This window comes from Sinocyclocheilus rhinocerous, unplaced genomic scaffold, assembly GCF_001515625.1.
Source record: "Sinocyclocheilus rhinocerous isolate Xijiao unplaced genomic scaffold, SAMN03320098_v1.1 scaffold206, whole genome shotgun sequence".
Classification (NCBI taxonomy): domain Eukaryota; kingdom Metazoa; phylum Chordata; class Actinopteri; order Cypriniformes; family Cyprinidae; genus Sinocyclocheilus; species Sinocyclocheilus rhinocerous.
The window spans coordinates 156043-175234 of record NW_015647488.1 but is presented as its reverse complement, the minus strand read 5'-3'; the positions used below and the strand labels follow the sequence as shown (position 1 = coordinate 175234).

General features: G+C 36.1%; 1 protein-coding gene across 1 annotated transcript; it reads left to right on the top strand.

The window, feature by feature from the left end:
* The first annotated feature begins 368 nt into the window (after nucleotides 1-368).
* On the top strand, nucleotides 369-7454 carry LOC107709256 (homeobox protein MOX-2-like). The gene is made up of 3 exons (XM_016513694.1): nucleotides 369-1065; nucleotides 4349-4521; nucleotides 6747-7454. The coding sequence occupies exons 1-3, from the start codon at nucleotides 576-578 to the stop codon at nucleotides 6966-6968; spliced, it is 885 nt and encodes a 294-aa protein (XP_016369180.1). The 5' UTR covers nucleotides 369-575; the 3' UTR covers nucleotides 6969-7454.
* The last annotated feature ends 11738 nt before the right edge of the window (nucleotides 7455-19192 follow it).

The following is a 19192-nucleotide window of genomic DNA, read 5'->3' as shown; positions in this document are numbered from 1 at the left end:
ATTTCTCAGAAAAAGTGTACGTGGGATCGGATAGCCCGGGTCCAAAATATCATACCCCAGTTTTCACGAGCCCGGAACTAGTTGGCTGGCCTCAGATTTATTGTACCTTGCCGTTCTGGAGGAAGATTGTATGCATGTGGTCAGTAGCGAGGAGCCTGCGACCCAACCTCCCTCTCATGTTACGCCCTATATATATAACATCCATTCCTCCAGCACCTCGGTTCAACCCCTCTTCCCTCGTTCCCTCGCTCCAACTCCACTTCTCTAGAAGCGCTGTATCCAGTCGGGCCCAGACGGCTGTCTTTCTCTCTCCCTCTCTTTCTCTCTCTCTCTCTCCCGTCTGTCACCCGAGCTTCCTATTGCAGGCTGTGTGTGTTTACCCTCTTTTTCGGCCTGGCAACGGGGCTGCATGCTCAGGATTACCGGAGGCCTTGCCTTTCATCGCCGCCCGCTCCCTCTTCCTTTCGCCATTGTCTCCTGGACTACGGTGGCCACGGGTGTGAGGCTGTGTGATTTTGGGGGTTCCCTGGTTTCCTGCTCACGGAGTTAAGTGGATTTGTAGATACTATAGAGACATGGATCACTCTTTGTTCGCATGCCTTCGGAGCCCGTATGCCCCGTCCCAAGCCCTGCACCCAGCGTTCACCCAGTCCTCCCTTGCCCTGCACGGCCGCTCTGACCACATTTCCTACCCCGACCTCCCAGGACCCTCGCCGCCCTGCAGCTACGCGGGGGAAGAGGGTGGCTTCGGAGGACCTCATCTCAGAGTTCACCCCGCTCTGCAGCATCCACACCACTCGCAGCATCAGCCTTCCTGGCATGTGCCGCAGATGCCGTCGATCAACAGCGAGCGCCATGGCCTTTGCCTGCCGCACCCTGATGCCGCGGCTCCAGAACTGTGCGGCGCAGGAGGAGTGGGTTCGCAGGGCCTGTGCACGGGTAACCCAGCACTCTCTGGAAGTGACCCTTCTGGGGTGTCGTGTGTGTCTGGAGAATACGGGAGACAGACCATGTCACCTGTTGAGCCGGAGCGACGGAATAGCAAAGGAAAGAGTGACAGTTCAGGTACGCAACTCAAAACGTTTTCTTCCATGTTCATATGCATTCAGTAAAAAAGGCAGTGTGAACTTGATTTTATTTCTTTATTTTTTTATAGTTAATCAATTATTATGATTATTACAGTATGAATAATTCAAGTGTTTTCCATGACTCGAGAACTGAATATTGTTTCTTTTATTACTCATCAGATTTATTCAGAATAGCACAAGTAAAAGACTTTTATCAATCAAAAATAATTGTTTTTCTTTAATAATATTTGTTGTATTGTTTATTTTCTGTAAGCTGGACTCAGAACTGAGATTTGGAGTTTAATTGTGATAATGTATTTGAATAAATATTAAGGAGAAATGCATCCATACACCAAATTATATGTTTAGAAAATAGTTTTGTTTTATTTTAATAGTTTGTGTAATATTCAGTAAGAATTCAAAGATTAATGTACCATTACATTTTGACATAAATAAAATGATTTAAAATAGGAAAAGAATGATCAAATAATTAAATAACTTTATTTTAAAATTCAAATTTCAAATAACAATTAAGATATTTTTATTTATACAGTTTAGTCCATATCAAGACAATTTAAACAAAAATGGTTCATATGTACTAAATGGATTTTATTTTATTTTTATTTTATTTTATTTTATTTCTGCCGCACTGTAAAAATGATTTTTCGAAGTTATTTCAGTTTTTCTACTTCAAAGTTTCACATTTAAATCAATGTGTTACTTGTCATTTCATTGTAAATTGTGAAATTTATTTGCAGTTTCTGAGTGGAAAAGTAAATCCTACACCATTTTTTTCATTCATCATTTCATACAACTGTCCTCTGTTAGAAAAGACATAAGCAAAAGAGTGTCAATAATTTTTACACATCTGACGTTGAGATCAAATCCACGCAGACACAAACCACTCTAATCCATCCATGAACCGTGTAGAGGAACGTGCAACATTTACAAATAAATCAAACTGAGCAGTTGTTATAAATATGGTCAAAAGCAGCTTGATATTTCTTAGTCTTTTAGAGAGAATGCTTCCTGATATGAGAACAAATTTAAGGTTCATTAAACAAAAAGCAGGGCCAGAGTCCTGACTGGGCTGGACACGGCACAGTAGTGTTTTAATGGCAGGGCCTGCTGCTGTAGGGCTGCCCTGTTTCTTTCTCTCATCAGTCTCAGAGGTGTAAGTCACTCTGGCATTTACCCTCAGGTCTTTAATAGACCACAGGTGAAAGCCGCTGTTAAATGCTCACACTGCCCGCAGCTGCGCTTTTGATACCCCCAAACACATACACGCCACTTACGGCTGGGGAAAACAGTTAACACTGCAGCTGAAGAATTTGTATTTAAAACGTGATCCTTATATTTCAAGAACAATAGAAAATGTCACACCTAGTGGTCTAAGTGGTTTGACACTGACATACAGTATTTAAAATCGGCGCCGAAAATGTAACTTGGTTGTTTTGCACGAACACACAGATCTTGCCGTATAAAGTGGAATTGTGAACAGAGTGAATGTCTTCAGGAAAAAAGTCACTGCTGTGTTTAAAAAGATTAGTTCACTTTTTTTTTCACCTTTATAGTAGATGAACTGAATTACTCCAGCTTATTCTATACATCTAAGATTGTTTTCTGTCAGTTTAGTCATGCCATGAAGGGGGTCTACATGCTGTAGCTTTTCAGCCAGGTGCCTGTAATTTATGGCATGATGGCATACTGATGGATATGCCCAATGGTAGTAGAAATTTCCAGAAGGCTCCTGTTGGCTCTTGCTGTGCCTTTATACCAAATCCAGTTTCCTCCAGTCTGTTGGCAGTTATCAAAGCCGGTGTGGTTTCCATTTAGAGCCGTGTCACATAACGAGATATTGCAGCGATAGGCTGAACAGATTATAGATTATTTACCGAAAAGTGATGTTGGATATGAAATATGAGTTTCAGATCTCATAATCTTGTGTTCTGTAAAAACCTCAGATTTCTAGAGCAGTTGTATTTTTATGCCCGTTTCAAAGGAGCCAAAAATTTGACATCTAAATCACACCCGTCCCTGAATGGCAAGCCAAAAGATATTCATTGGAAACATATTTTCCTTTAAATAACTTTTTTAAACAAATTGAATGAGTTGTATCAGACTCTCTCTCTCTGTCTATTAACTGATTAGTGTTTTCATTACGCTGTTAGTCACATTATTAAAAAAAGTCAACATTTTGAGATTTGAAAATTAGTTGGGTAGAAAAGAAAAGGGCTGTGTGTGAAATTCAAACTTACAGTAGGCCTAAGAAAATGTACATAAAATTATAAGGAATTGTGTAATAATGAGAATGTTATTGGTTGCTATTCACATATGTATACACTGCTGTGACCTGTGATTTGTTATTTATTAAAAAGCTATTTCTACCTGATCAATCCCTTAAATTGAGTTTTGTTGGAAAAAACAAATTTATTTAGGTTGATTTAGTGACTAAATAATATTTTAGATTTTAATAAAATCAGTTAATTTAGATGTTAACAAATAAAGTATTTATTTATTTAAACAATTGCTTTAGCCAATTGCTATTCTAACATGGCAAAAATAATTATTGATAAAATAAAAATACAATCAATTATTTGCCCTGGAATTGACATATTTTGCTTATGATAATCTATTCAGTTTCATTGTTCATTTTAAAGAAGCTAGGCAGTACCAAAGTAAATGTTTCTTTTTAACTGTAGTATTTAAAGTAATAAATGATGAGATCAAACTGTGATTTTATACCCTATATATTCCTATTTTTGCAGATTAATTTTACCTCAATAATATAGATGCATCATAACTTTATATATTACTCTTAACTATTATATATTGTATGACAAGCCTCAATCAACACACATACAGCTAAGGTTGAATTTGATCATTTTTGGACCAATCAGAAATGTTCCTTGGGAAAGCTTCGTGTATTCTGTTAAAGGAGACGTGTGTGGAAAATGAAGAGTAAATTGATCTGATTGTTGGAGAGTGTGAACGAAGCCCTGTTGATTCAGGCCAGATTTGAGAGCATGTGCTCCGTTCTCTGGCCCTTCTCCGCCTGCTAAAAACACCAGAGCCATATCGCCATAATAAAAGGTGATTGGCAGGCCAAATTGTTCCGCTTTCATTTGTATTTTTGTTCGTTTATTTTATTTCAGAGCCCTGCAGTTTATCACACCATCTTATTTTTTCACCCCTTTGCTTTCCCTTAATGTTTTTTTTTTTCTCCTTTTCTTTTTCTGAGCATTTACAGTGGCTGGAAAGTGATCTGTTTTTCATTTCAGATTCCCAGGATGGGAGCTATAAGTCAGACGTGAGCAGTAAACCTAGGAAGGAGCGCACAGCCTTCACCAAGGAACAGATTCGAGAACTGGAATCAGAATTTGCTCACCACAACTATCTGACAAGGCTTAGACGTTACGAAATCGCTGTCAACCTTGACCTCACAGAGAGACAAGTACGTTCAATGCTGAGCCTGTTTTCACATGTTACCAACAGACATAACACTGGCACTTCCGTTGGCTTTGAAAATATTTCTTTGCTTGACTGGTAAAAAAAAAAAAGGCTTTGCAAAGGCTGACTTCACTTAAAGTGATTAAGTCGTATAAAGTGATAAACGCAATGCTAAATGTTAGTAAGTTTCAACAAATTATATAACATGACCTCATTTACTGATATAAATCTCAAAATATATCAGTAAGAGCTCTCAAGAAATTTGTTTTACATTAAAAATGAGTTATGTGTTTTACACTGGGCTCTGTGTTGAGGGGTCCAGTCTATTTGTTAGGCTTGCTACTTAAAAAAAAAAAAAGTAAATAAAAATGCATATTGAATCATGTAAATAATGACAGTGAAGTCTGATAAACTGTCAAATGTAGCCATGATGTTAAATCTCAGGTTCCAAAATACATTATATTTTATTTATGCATGTGAACACACTTTTTTTTGTATATATTATAGGTTTCTTTGAATTTAAGAACATTTTTGAATGATTTTTATTAGATAAGACAGAGAGAAAGTGACAGAGAGAGAGAGAGGAACAACAGGAGTGGGACACGATCTAGGCTGGACTTGAACCAGGGTCCACATGCACATTTTTATTGCATATTACATTAATTCAAAGGCATCAAATTTTCCCATCTGCTAATTAACTGCAATTCCAATCATATAAACCTTTCAAAATAGTGACAATGAAAAGCATATAGAGGAGACTGGGACTAGTTGCAACAGAAGTGTATAGTATCTCAGTTACTATACAATTTTGAGTAAAAACAAATTTTCAAACAAATTGAAAAGTATTTTCAATATTGAAATTACAATTTCTGTTGGTTTTATTTATATCAGAATTTGGCATTTTTCAGGACCAATAAAGTCCCATAAATATTGTGTGTAATTGACTACTGTATAATAGCTTTGCCAAAAATGTATCTCCTAATAAGCAAACATCACTTATTTATTCATTTGTTTTTACTTGAATGATATTTGGTATACAACATTTATTTGTTCATAATTATTATTACAAGTATATTTAATATAATACAGGGTTGGGAAAATTTCAGAATATAAGAATTGACTCCCTTGCAGTTGCAGAAAACAAAATTACTTAATTTTTTACCTACTGTAAACAATGCAAAATACATTTTTTACCTCAAATAATTAGACGTTTTTCTGAAATTGTTAAAATCCATTCAAAAACTGTTAAATTCAAAACATTTAAATGTTGCCAGACAGCAGCACAAATATGCCCCCAGTTTTCAGATAATGTAAAATAAATTAAAATAAAGATGTGTAATATGAAATAAATGCAAATACACAAAACTAAATATATAAAATTGTATTTAATATTATGATTATTCAGTTTAATTAAATAAAACATTGAATTAGAGCATTTGTTAAGTTATTTCCTATAGTCAATTAAATAGTTAATTTATTAACTGTATGAAAATATTTATAAATGATATACAAATTTATATCAGTAGCTTTTTAAATTGCAAATCTAATGGAAATACCTCATATTTTGTGTGCAGGGCTGTTATCAAAAACTAAAACCATTAAAACATGTTCATTAATTGAAATAAAATAAAGATTAAGCAAAACAAATAATTTTTTTTTTAATAAAATTATTTCCGGTAATTGCAGAGGCAACATTTCTAATTTTTTTGTTATATGTATAAACTTTTTTTTTTTTTTTTAAAAGCCAAAATTTTAACTAAAATTAAAATGAAAACAGAAAATATAAAAATCTAATCTAATTCAAAATATTAGATTAAGCAAAACAAATAATTAATTTTTTTTTTTTTTAATAAAATTATTTCCGGTAATTGCAGAGGCAACATTTCTCATTTTTTTGTTATATGTATAAACTATTTTTTTTTTTTTTAAAGCCAAAAGTTTAACTAAAATTAAAATGAAAACAGAAAATATAAAAATCTAATCTAATTCAAAATATTAACTAAATATATAATAGTATATCAATGATACCAAAATAACACTGTGTGTGATAACATTTATGGGCAATTCATACTGAGAAATACTATTGAGAAGTACTATTAAAAATGACACTATTTTTTTTATTTCATTCCATTTTAATTCTACCTACTTGAATTTACATTTGAAATAAAATTCTCCATCCTGTTTGCTTTCTACTTATGACTGCTTTAACAGTAATTCTCTTGCACGCAGGTAAAGGTGTGGTTCCAGAACAGACGGATGAAGTGGAAGCGGGTGAAGGGAGGTCAGCAGGGAGCCGCTGCGCGGGAGAAAGAACTGGTGAACGTAAGGAAAGAAACTCTCTTGCCTTCTGAGTTCTCCCCAATGGCCGGACTGCACCATCCCATGGGTTCGCCCAGCAATGAGGACGACAGTCACGACAGTGACCAGAGCTCTGAGCGCGTGCATTTATGATGCCCGCACTCCAGCCGGTCACAACCTGCCAATTTTCCTCAGGAATCAACTATGTTGGTACTCCGAAGGCTGTTAACGACTATTTCTGGGCTGTGTTTTGTTAATTCATTCTGAGTGTTTAGGGTTTGTTCTTGCTCTGTGAAACAGACAGGGTTGCAAACCAGAGCTCAGCCCCCAGTGGCACCGAACTTTGAAGATTAGTCTAAGTAATAGTCAACGGGGTTTAAAGGTGGCCACATTTTTGAAGAGACTATATGCATTTCATCCGATTTTGACATTGTAAATGTACGTTTGAATGTTGTAAACATTCCACATGAGTGCCTTGGAGAGGATTTTTGCACTGTTTAAATTTTTGCCCTAACGGTTTGCTACTGTATTTACACACAGTTTTTGATAAAAATACTATTAATTACAAACACATCGACATAGTCTGTGACAGCACAGAATAAGGATTATTTTAGTCTGTTTGTAAAGAAACAAAGGATGCCATTAATTGCAGCCTATTTTTGATCAATTGATGAATTATAATGAAACAATAGTTTTAGACTGATGTAAACATTTGATTTTAATAAACATTTAATTGAGAAGGATAATGAAATAAAAATCTAACACATTATGGGTATTTTTTCCACTTGCCTTGCCAGATTCTTGTGTATTTAAGGACTGCAAATAATGTTCCATGATCACTGAAGTCATTGAAGTCATTTAATTGAGTCATTAAAAAAACATTACACTACACTTCAAAAATTTGGGTTTGGTAAGATTTTTGTTAATGTTTTTGCAGAAATCTCTTATGCTCATCAAGGTTGCATTTACTTGATCAAAAATACAGTAAAGACAGTGATATTATGATATATTATTACAAGTTAAATAACTGTTTTCTGTTTTAATATATTTTAAAATGTAATTTATTCCTGGCAAATCTGAATTTTCAGTATCATTTGTTACATTATAAAAGTTTTTATTGTCACTTTTACAATGAATTATTACTGAATAAATGTATGAATTTATAAAAAAAATAAATAAATCTTACTGACCCCAAACTTTTGTATGGTAGAGTTCATGTTTATAAATGCAACATTACATATGGCATATTTTTCTGTTTTTTTTGTTTCTGTTCAAGTTTATAATATAGTTGATATCTTTTATTTACCATATAAATAAACAAATCTTAGGTCTTTCAATTTCAGCTTTTTTTCATGACAAACTTGCCCAATAAATGTCACAATAAATAAAAATGTTTTAATGGAAACCTTACCAAAGGTTGAAGAGGATTATGTGATTATGTGAAGAAGTAATATTATGGTTTGGCGTTTCTGTGAAGACCACGTGAGTGAGCATTCTAATTTCTGGACTGGCACTTTATCGAGTCGGCCAACTTCTCGAACGTCTTTGCTCATATATGAGAGCAGCTGGTGATTCGATAGCTGCAAAGTTTGGACTCGTTTGATTTGTGGCTTTGCCGTTCCCTCAACACATAGGCAAAACCCAGGCTAAGTGGATTTGTTTTCAGTTGTGGTCAAAGCCAGCCATGCATTTTCCCTCTGTGGAAGACGTTTTTGATTAGCCGTCCGATTTAGATGTTTGTGTATGATATACTGTGATCAAAGTGAGACGAAGAACGATCCCCTTGGGGAAACAATTCGTGGCTTTCGAAATGAATGGGAAATATATTTATGACCCCTCAAACCCTGCCAAGCACCCAGCTGCACTGATCACAGCCGTGTCTAAACAACACATGATGAATATGGCCCGTCAGAAGCGGCCCCAAACCAACAAATCAATAAAAACACAAGCAAATAAACACAAATCAAGACAAACATGACTTGGGTATGAAAAATACACCGCAGATCACAAACAAAGCTGAACACAGACACACACACAGGTAAACAAACAAGACTTTTTTTCTGTTCGTCTTTCCAAACAAATGTAATTTTGTACGAGTTTGTTGATTTGCTGTTGGTGTGATGTTTCTTTCTCTCCGACCACTTTGAAAACCGTGGAAAGAAGTGGGATCTTAATATTTACTCACCCTTATGTTGTTCCAAATCTGTATCATTTATTTCTTCTGTGGAGCATAAGAAGATATTTTGTAGAATGTTGATAGCCAAAGTCAGTTCCCATTGACTTGATTGGTCAAATAAATAATAGAAGTCAGTTGGAACCGAAGCAGTTTGGTTACCACCTTTCTTTCTTTCTAAATGATGACAGAATTTTCAATTTTGTGTGGACTATCTTTTTAAAGGACAGTTCACCCAAAAAGATGTACTCACCCTCATGTTGTTCCAAACCTGTATGACTTTCCTTTTGGAAGAAATTTTGCGTGAACCGTCATTTTAAATCAGAAAGATTAGTTCTTGTTGTTACAGACAAATGTCGCCCACAACGATTGTCTTGAAGCAGTACCCTCCGGGCGCAGTTTTATTTCCACAGAGTCCAAGATAATCCCATTTCTTCCTTGCATTTAAGTAATTATGTAGCTTTATATTGTTCTCCTGAGCATCTAGAAATTTCACAGCCAGTGCATGCATTGCAAGAGGAAGGTTTTTTTTTCCTCCAAAAAATTAAACACAGTTGTTTTGGAGTACCTCTGGCCCATGTTACTTTTTGATCCTGAATGAACCTTTTACCTTGACCCCACAGGGAACAACTTTCCTTTAGCAGGAAGGGTAATGTTGTCATTTCTTCATGCCATGCCAAGAACAACACAGCCAACTGAAGAGTTTTCCACACAGGGTCTGAGTGTCTGCTCAGCCTCCTTCCAAAAAGTGATTTAGGGTAATTTTCAGCGCAACTGTAGGTGTTGATGGATGATGTTCACTGAGGTACAATACCCCGTATATCACGTGACTGTTGTTATTTTCCTTCTGATGGCTGAACGAGCCCGATCTTTTCTTTGTCTTTCATCAAGGAACAAAAGCGACGGTTGCGCAGGTAATGAAACGTTGGCATTTTTATAGAGACTGCAGCTCTCTGCGTCAGTGAAAGACATGTCTAGAGAGTAAATGACGACGGATACGCCTGCTCTGAATTTGTCAGTTTCTGCAAACCGTTTGGGTCAAGGCCAGGTCATGATGCATCTGGGACACATTAAAAAAGGCCATCTGTGAAAAATCTAGAACAGTTACATGTTTACTTAAATAATTAGACACAACTTTGAATTAAAATCACATAAAAGGCCCGCAATCTTCTATATTTGCTATGTAGGGAACATCATCAAATTACACACCTTTAAAAACTATTAAAATGCATTCTGTGTTCTTTCACATTCTTTCATTCCACTGTACTGTATGTGTTTGAACCTGCTTGAATTATGAGGATTATGCATCGAGACAGATTTAATAATAGCAGTTCAGACCAATCCAATGATGTGGTTTAATCATAATATCACATACTCAGTATTCGGCAAGGGCTCTGGAAACTCTTCTGAATCTTAAGAATATGGCCGGATGATACAGGATGACGAAATGCAGGAAACCACAAACCCTCCAATAAACTGGCAGGGGACCATGACTGACGGCTGTTTTAGCCATTTAGAATCTTATTTATTGGCACAACAGTCACTTTTACTACAGAAGATCTGGGCCAGGAACTGAAACCAACAGCGTAAAATGGGACTTCACACCTGGAGCATTAAAACCCACAAGTCACGAGTACAGAACAGACTAGAGAAGAACTCCAATTATTATGGAATTATGAATACAAGTAAGAAAATACTTTATAATAGAAAAGTAATATTTTCCCTTTCTTTTAATTTTTTTCCATAACTGCTATGAAATATACAATAATATCTGTGAATTTGATATTTATTAATTACTATGTTTCATAATCCAATGCTAAAAAGGTAGATAGCTTATAAGAGAATTAGCCAAAGATATGATTGAAAAAAAAGTTAACATATTTCCATTGCAATATTCTGTGTAGAGGCTGCTTCCACTGCATTCATATCCATTCTGTCACACAATGTTGCTTCTTCATACATTTAACCAATTCCTCAAAACATAAAACATAGAGATATCCTGTGTGTGTTAAAGTAATTTTCATTTACAGCCCGTTTTGGGTTAATTTGACTATTTTAACCCAGTATAGTAATTTTTAAACAATAGTTAAGTTTTGATATTTTGAAGTATGTTGTGTTGAACATTTAACCCAACTAATCCTGGGTCAAAATAACCCAGCGCTGGGTTGCCAAAATGATCCAGATTTGGGTTATCTTTTTACTGCTTTATTCTGCATAATCTGTTCAATATAAATCGTTTAATTATCATTGTACACGCATATGTGCTTACAAAGAAAATGGGTTTGGTAGAGGCAATATCATGCAGCAGAGTTAACACTTTTCTGCTTATAAATAAGAAAACTCCTCCAAGTAAGGAGTCATAATCTGAAATTTAATTAGAAACGCATTTTAGACAAAACTGAGGGGGGAATGTTGATTTCATTTGATTTCATTTAATATTTTTCACACTTTAAAAACAGTTCTCACATCATCCACAAAGTTGGCAGCAAGTTCCTTTTGACTGAAAACACAAACGTGTGTACCACAAATGCATTTTTTCCATTCGGGACCACAATCCAAAACTTGCAAGTGAGAAGTGATAGCACATTAGTTTAACTGTTTGGCACCAGCTGAGTGTTTAATGTTTGGGATTCAAGAGGACAACTTATCATAATTTTATTGATTTATCTTGAGAGGACTACATCATGTATTTGTGGTAAAGCAAGCTCCAGAATGTTCCTTGGCAGCAGGTTTGCAGTACAGCACTGAGGGGGAAATGACTGTTATCAAGTTTGTCCAAACGATGGCGATACACAGACCCAGGCAGATTATTTCCAGAACCTTCTACTGCCTGTTCTCACTGATTGAGCCTCAGTGCAGAATGCAAAGTGCAGCTGTTGGTTTACTGCCGGGGACTTGGTTTCCCAATTAACTGTCTGATCCAATCTCGCCTTGTATCCCAGCCCACCTGTATACACACTCCATGAGATTCCAGTCATTCCAGGGCGCTTCCAAACACTCCCTGCCTCCACTGGAGGACCACCTGCACTACTGCACACGCTACAGTCAAACTCTGCAGCTCATGTTGGGACATTCTCTGCCTCAGAAAACATATACACTGAAAAAAAAAAATACATTTATGGTTAAAACAAAATCTGGCAGCTGAACCAAACAAAGGACAGAAAGACTCAACACTTCTTCACCTGATTTGAAGATTATAATCATTTAATTTTAAAGCACAGCCACCACAAAATCAGACTTTTTACTTTGAGGTCGTTCTGAGGTTAAATACAGATTTTAAATCATAACAAGATATAGTTTAATAGCTATGATACCATTTTTTAAATCAAATCTCTGCATAGCTATGACAGGAAACACTGGCATCTAACAATGCTTTGGGAAAAAAAACAGTTAATCTTAAAAAAATAAAAATAAAGCATATACACAAACCCAAATAGGAAATAAAAGAGTTATCGAATAAGCACGTGTCCTATTCTGTGTCCTAAACTCCTGAAACATTGGTGTCAATGCAAGAGCAGTCAATGCAATTTGGGAAAGAAATCAATTAAATCTGTATCTGTGTGTGTGTGTGTGTGTGTGTGTGTGTGTGCGTGTGTGTGTGAGAAATGTTCAGATGTAACCCCCTTCGTAATCGCTAAACTTTCATAAGTAACTATAATTTAATTACACATTGTAACTAGCTAATTCTTTAAGCATATTTTTCCATCAGAAGTTGCACTGAAAGTATAAATAGTAACCTACATCATGTAGGTGTGGACTATCATTCATAGATGTGGAAAAATAAAATGAGCCATTTTTCATTGCTCTCATTTTACAATTATTAAAAATGCTAACATTTTATGTTCAACATTGTTTCACCATTCGTATGCTATAAGCATCAAACAGTTAGAGTTCTCAGTTAATTGCTTTGATTTATGTTGGAGTCAAAGGTTATTTAAGGTCAATCTTCAGTTTGGATCAGAGTGTTGAATTAGTCATCATGTGGCAGAGATCCCACGCACAGTGATGAAATGTCGGTCCACCCTACGTTTCCTCGCATCAAACCGGCGCAGGGGAACCAGATACATCTTCACTTATTCTGAACCCTGTTCATTTAACCTGCTGTCCGAGTCCAAGTCAAACAGCTGTGGCTACTGTGAACACTACAGCAAAGATAAGTTACCATGCAATGAGAAAAAACAACAGGCCCAGCTCCCATCGCTCCGCAGGCGAGGAAATTTGTGTGGATAGGGAAGATCTGGTTTAAGTTGTGCGTGGACGGTCATCAATCCATAACACTCCCCCCTCTCCCAAAAGACAAAAACATCCACAAGCTGGCCGCACCGATGCGGTAATAAGACCCATGGTTGCAAATTTTCCAAATTGGAGATCAACTGGGCAATGATAATCCTTCCTGGTCCAAGGGATAAAAAAGTGCCCAGATATTTCTGTGGACCTGAGTCAAGGAACATCACAGCTTATAGGTCTTTGTCCGGAAGGATCCGTTGGTAAACGCTCAGGTTCTGGGCTCTGTGCCGACAGGAACACCTGCAGTGGAGAATTGGGAGAAACCTTGGAGACTCTAGGAGAGAGCAGAACTGTGATGTGCTGCTTAATATGGCTTTTGTGTAAGATCCATTTCCATCCGTCCATACAAGTATCTGGCTCTAACAGCAAGAGAGAGATATATCTCCTCTTTGATCTATTGTAGAGTGCGGGTTAGATATGCTCAGCTTTGAGGATAAAGCACATGTACCAGACTGCAGTTTTTGTGTGTGATACATCATCTCCACTGTGTTACAGTGGAATTTATGACAATATATTAATGACCTACCATATGACATTTATGGGTGTCCTTTTATAGAAGCTAGTGTCCTCTAATGAAGTTCATGACACTGCAGCATCTATATCTGTGAGAAACAATGATATTTTACTGGATAAATATATTTTTACATGATTAGTTCAGCTGAATATAGAAATTCTGTCATCATTTACTCACCCTCATTGTTTGGAGTTGCTTTCATCTATAGAACACAAAAGGATACATTTTGAAGAATGTACTGGATGATCTTTTCCATTCATCTACAATAAATAGTAAAAAAAACAAAAAAAACATAAAGGTCTCACTGCAAACAAAATAAAAGTAAATGGTTAAGTAATGATTAAAAGATAAAGGAATTTTCATTCATTTTAATTATATAAAGTTTAGGCTTGGGTAAAGTGATGGACTCTTGAAATATGTAACATATTTAATTCATATCATTGATTAAATGCAATAAAATAAACTTTGTTTTATTATTTTAATTAATTAATTAATAAATGAGCCTGGGTTGCTACCAGGATAAATACAAAAAATTGTTTTAGATGCTGTCAGCATTAGTGTTCATAGAAAACATACTAAAATGTGTGTCTGAACCACACTTTATGTGTGAATACCTACAATTACTAATGAGATGGCATTGTCCTCTCCAGTGAGCTGTTAACCTTCCTATCTGGATTGTTGAGAAAAGTAGTTGAACATGAGAAAGAATCATTTCGATCTGTTTAAGACAATAGGGTGCATTAAACAATCAATAAAGATCCATGCACAATCAAGATCTTTTGAAGAACTACTTCACTGTTTAATTCATTGTATTGAAAAGAGCTGTCATGATATTTTTCTTTAATGTTCCACAGAATTAATAAGGTTTGTGGTTGGGACAAAAATATGATGCTGAGTAAATAATGAGAGAGCTTTTATTTTTGGATGAACTATCCCTTTAAGTGTTGTTCAGCGACAGCACAGGAATACCTGAGAAAGAGTCTGCACAGTACGCTACCAGTTTTGAAAAACTTTCTTAGTGTAGCCTTAGTATTTTATAAAACTCTATGCCAACAGAAACACTGTTGACTTCTATTAGTTTTTCGGGGGCTACAGTTTTGGACATACAGTAGAGGCCAATTTGGCTGCAAAGTCCCATTTTTTCTCTCTCAAAGAAAGAAAACCGAAGACATACCTCTTACAACATACATGAAGATAAGTTACAAAGAAATGAAGTGAACTCCAAGTTATGTTTCTTCATGTTTATACAGTCTACCTTAGACAGGTCTAATTGTCAATTTGATAAGAGGACCATTACTCCTTCTTAGATTCAATTACAGTTTATTTTGTGGAGTGATATCATTTGAACACCAACAGGATTGTGCATCATGCTTAGTGAGAGGGCTGGTGACAAATGCTTTAACTCCTTTTGCCTTGAAAGTGAACCAATGCTTTACAGCAGTATAATGCACACAAACATGTACAGTGTGCAATCTGCCCGTAATTATGGCAAAATTAACCCTGAAAGAGGGATTGTTTCTGCAACTGTCAACCTGAACGATTTTATTTGTAAACCCAAACATAACAATGTGATAACGATCATCTTAAGGTGGAGTCACTTTACTGTTCCTCGTCAAAATTTTGTGCCCGAAATCTAGTAATTTCAATGAGAATCCGCGTGATTGAGAATTTCATGTGAGGGTGAAAAATGTCTCTACACAGAATACGAAAAGGGTTCATATTGCTTCATGCATTCATGAAATTTACACCTACTGTACAGTATCCCTCTTATATTGTTACTTGACAATTACTTAAATAAGTGTCTATTAAATATTGATGGGGGATTGCTGTGGGCCCTCTTCCCCACTTCTGGGACACCAACTATGAAATTAATACAGCATTCAATTTCCTGGCTAATTAAAGTCTCAGTTTCTCTTTTTGAAAGGCTTCAGAAAATATGTTTGAAAAATAGTGTCTGACTTGTCTCTCTTATGTTTAATGTGAAATGTCTTTCATTCTTTTGAAAAAAGGTCTTTGAGCGAAAATGATTTGCACCAAATTCTGACATGAAGTTTCATGAAAACATATCTAAATCAAATGCATGGATCCTCCAGGTTCTTTCTCTCTCTTTGACAGTCTTTGTTTCTCTTTCCAGCTCAGCTTTTCAGTCATCAATACAGTATGCCCTGTTCATTTCCTCCATGCTGACTGACAATGTGTCCTTGGCCATCTGGCTTTTTCCAAGCTTTGGACTCTGACTGTACGTCAGTAAAGGTCGCGAGGGCCTCTTTCTACTGGCAAATAGGAAAAGGTAATGGGTGCTCCTCATTCGCTGGTTTCCTTTTGATAATAGTCTTTATTTAAGAATTTTGGAAATTAGGTGAGTCGCCGCAAACATTCACTTACATAATTTCCTCAACAGACTAAACCAAAAGCATGGCACAAATATTCCAAGTGTGCTGAGGTGAAAATATACTACTTCAAGAAATAGATATCTTACTAGTTACGGTAATGGGACTTTTCAGGAGGTTGACTTGAAGAATTACACTCAACAACCTGGAAACAGACATTTAACTGAAGTCAGGGGCGGATTTAGTGAATTGGGGGCCCCAGGCAAAATATAGGATATACATTTGCACACATTTTCCTAGATCAACCTTGAGGTTCCGTTTTGTTGTTTTTAGCGTAAGCCTGTGTCCAAAGGCTGTCTAATTCTAAACTTTAAAATACATTTATTTTTAGTTGTTTTAACTACAAATTTAAATAAAACTAAATAATGAAAAGGCAATTATACATGTACACACCTAAAATACATATATCAAGAGCATGCTCACAGATGAGAACAGAACAGCGTTGGATGAAGTGAATTAAAGCCCTGCACGGGCCTCAAATATAAGCCCTAGTCCGTCTTTTTTCCCCTTTTCCCAAAAAAAGCTTATACTACTGTTTCAGCTATTAAAATAGTTCAGTTTTGTATGTAATGGAAAAGTGATTATATTTCTTTTCGTTTTTTTTATAAAGTAAATTTAGAAAAACATTTGGAGTATTTTTTGTTCGTTAAATGTAAGTTTTTTTGTTTTTTTAAGTAAAGGCCAGCGGCAGACAGTGAATTGATCATAGCCCGTTTGATCAATTTAGCCTTCTCAAATCATCAGGACTTGTCTAAAATAAAATCTATATATAAAACAGTTCAAGTATATCACAATGTTAGTTTAAATGTTTAACCTAGATAAATGTGCACTGTTAGACTCATGTCCAATCGTTTGCGGAGAGTGGAAGCTGAAGCGTAGGCGGTCGCCTACCTTTGCCTAATGGGTAAGTCCGCCCCTGACTGAAGTGGACTGATGGAAGAGGACTAGAAAGCTGGGAGGAGGACATTTTTAAAGGTGACCGCAGGTGTGGTCACAAATGCACAAATACAACAAACAGTGAATAGCAGTGGTTCTGGACCCACATTTTACATTGGACTCAAGTGGCGACCCAATTCAGTATCAAAATTGTTTACTGTACAAAATTTCATTTCAATGGTTTCATGCTCTCAGCCGCCAGTAATTCACCCCACAAAACACATTGTGGTCGGCACAAACCATGTTTATCCTCAGTGCAAATAAACCCATATTCTTTTTCCTTATGTAGTTTTGCTGATGGGTTTTAAGTATGAGGGCATGTCACGCAACCTGTCCATGAATAAACGGTCTTTGATGTCAATAACAAAAAAAAACAACAAAAAAAACATTTTTTTTACTCTTTTAAAAGTTAATGTTAATATTTATTTTGTGCAATTATTTTTATTATGCATATAGTTGCATTTTACGCTTTTCATTTATGGTATGTTAAACATAAAACATGTTGCAGCCCATTTTGGCATCATGACCAGGGTTTAAATTAAGATTTTGGTGTTGGACCTGCAAGCTGGTTGTCGAAGAAAAATATATACACTACTGTTGAAAATGTTGGGGTCAGTAATATTTTTTAAATGTTTTTGAAAAAAGGTTTTTCTGCTCAGCAAGGTTGTGGTTATTTCACCAAAAATACAGTAAAAACTGTAATATTGTGAAATATTATTTCAATTTAAAATAACTGTTTTATATTTTAATATATGTTAAAATATAATTCATTCCTGTGATGCAAAACTGAATTTCAAGCATCATTACTCCAGTCTTCAGTGTCACATGATCCTTCAGAGATCATTCTAATTATGATGATTTGCTGCTCAAGAAACATTTTTTTGTTATTATTATCAGTGTTGAAAAACTTTTTGTTGCTTAATATTTTTAAGCCCACTGCTCCGGGTGTGTGTTCACGGTGTGTGTGTGTTCACTGCTGTGTGTGTGCACTTAGGATGGGATAAATGCAGAGCACTAATTCCTAGTATGGGTAACCATACTTGGCCACATGTCACGTCACTTTTTGTGGAAACCATGATAGATTCTTTGATGAACAGAAAGTTCAAAATGTAGAATTTGGAATAGAAATCTTTTAGACATTATAAATGTATTTTCTGTCACTTTTGATCAATTTAATGCATCCTTGAAGAATAAAATAATGAAAAAAAAAAAAAACTCTGTTAAGGATCATTACGGCTATTTTAAACCCTGGTTGTGACCCACCAGAACCACATGATGGTAGGACAGTGAAGTGAAGCTATAAACAAAGTCCACAGGAGATATAACATTAGTGACCATCTCTTTCATCATGCTGTTTCACCTGCAGCTCCTAACTGCCCACTAGAGACAAAAAGTGGCTGCTAGACCTCCACATTTGTCATCCATTGTGAGAAGAGCCCTTAAGGTGAAGACAATCCAATCCTCCAATCCAGTGTGTGCTTAAATAAAAAACAAGTGCTTTGACTATATATCAGCTAACCCATGCTAGCCTCTACCCTCATAGAGCTCACACAAAGGTGATTCACTTTTCCCCTCTGCTGAGAACACTTGACACTTTGTCCTTGCAAAAGTGGTGATAAAGCAAGCATAAGAGAGTTTTGGCCCCATAAGTGTAAGGTCAGGAAGAGTGTCATACAGTGCTCTCATTCACTCTTGTAATAATCCTGTAACATGTCTTCCTGTGTGAAAGGACAAGTGACCCTTAACCACACAACCTGAAGTTTGTGGAAACAAATCATGCAATGATTTGGAATGGAAACAAAGCATCCAATGCTTTCGGCTCACCCAAACCATCTGAGAGCGCAGGCCAATCACACCTGGGCCTGTTTTGGTGTTGATCCTTTTCATTGTAAATGATCACACCAATGAATACTGCTCATCCACCTTTATTGCCCGCAAAGGCATCCGCTGGCGTTATTAGATTCATGTGAAAGCCACATGTGCTAATGGCAGTTCCTCACGCGCGTTTTGACTGGTCTTTCATCCCCCTCGCTTCCCCCAAACGTTTCTGCCGAGGTCTGGCATGTGTTAAACTGTC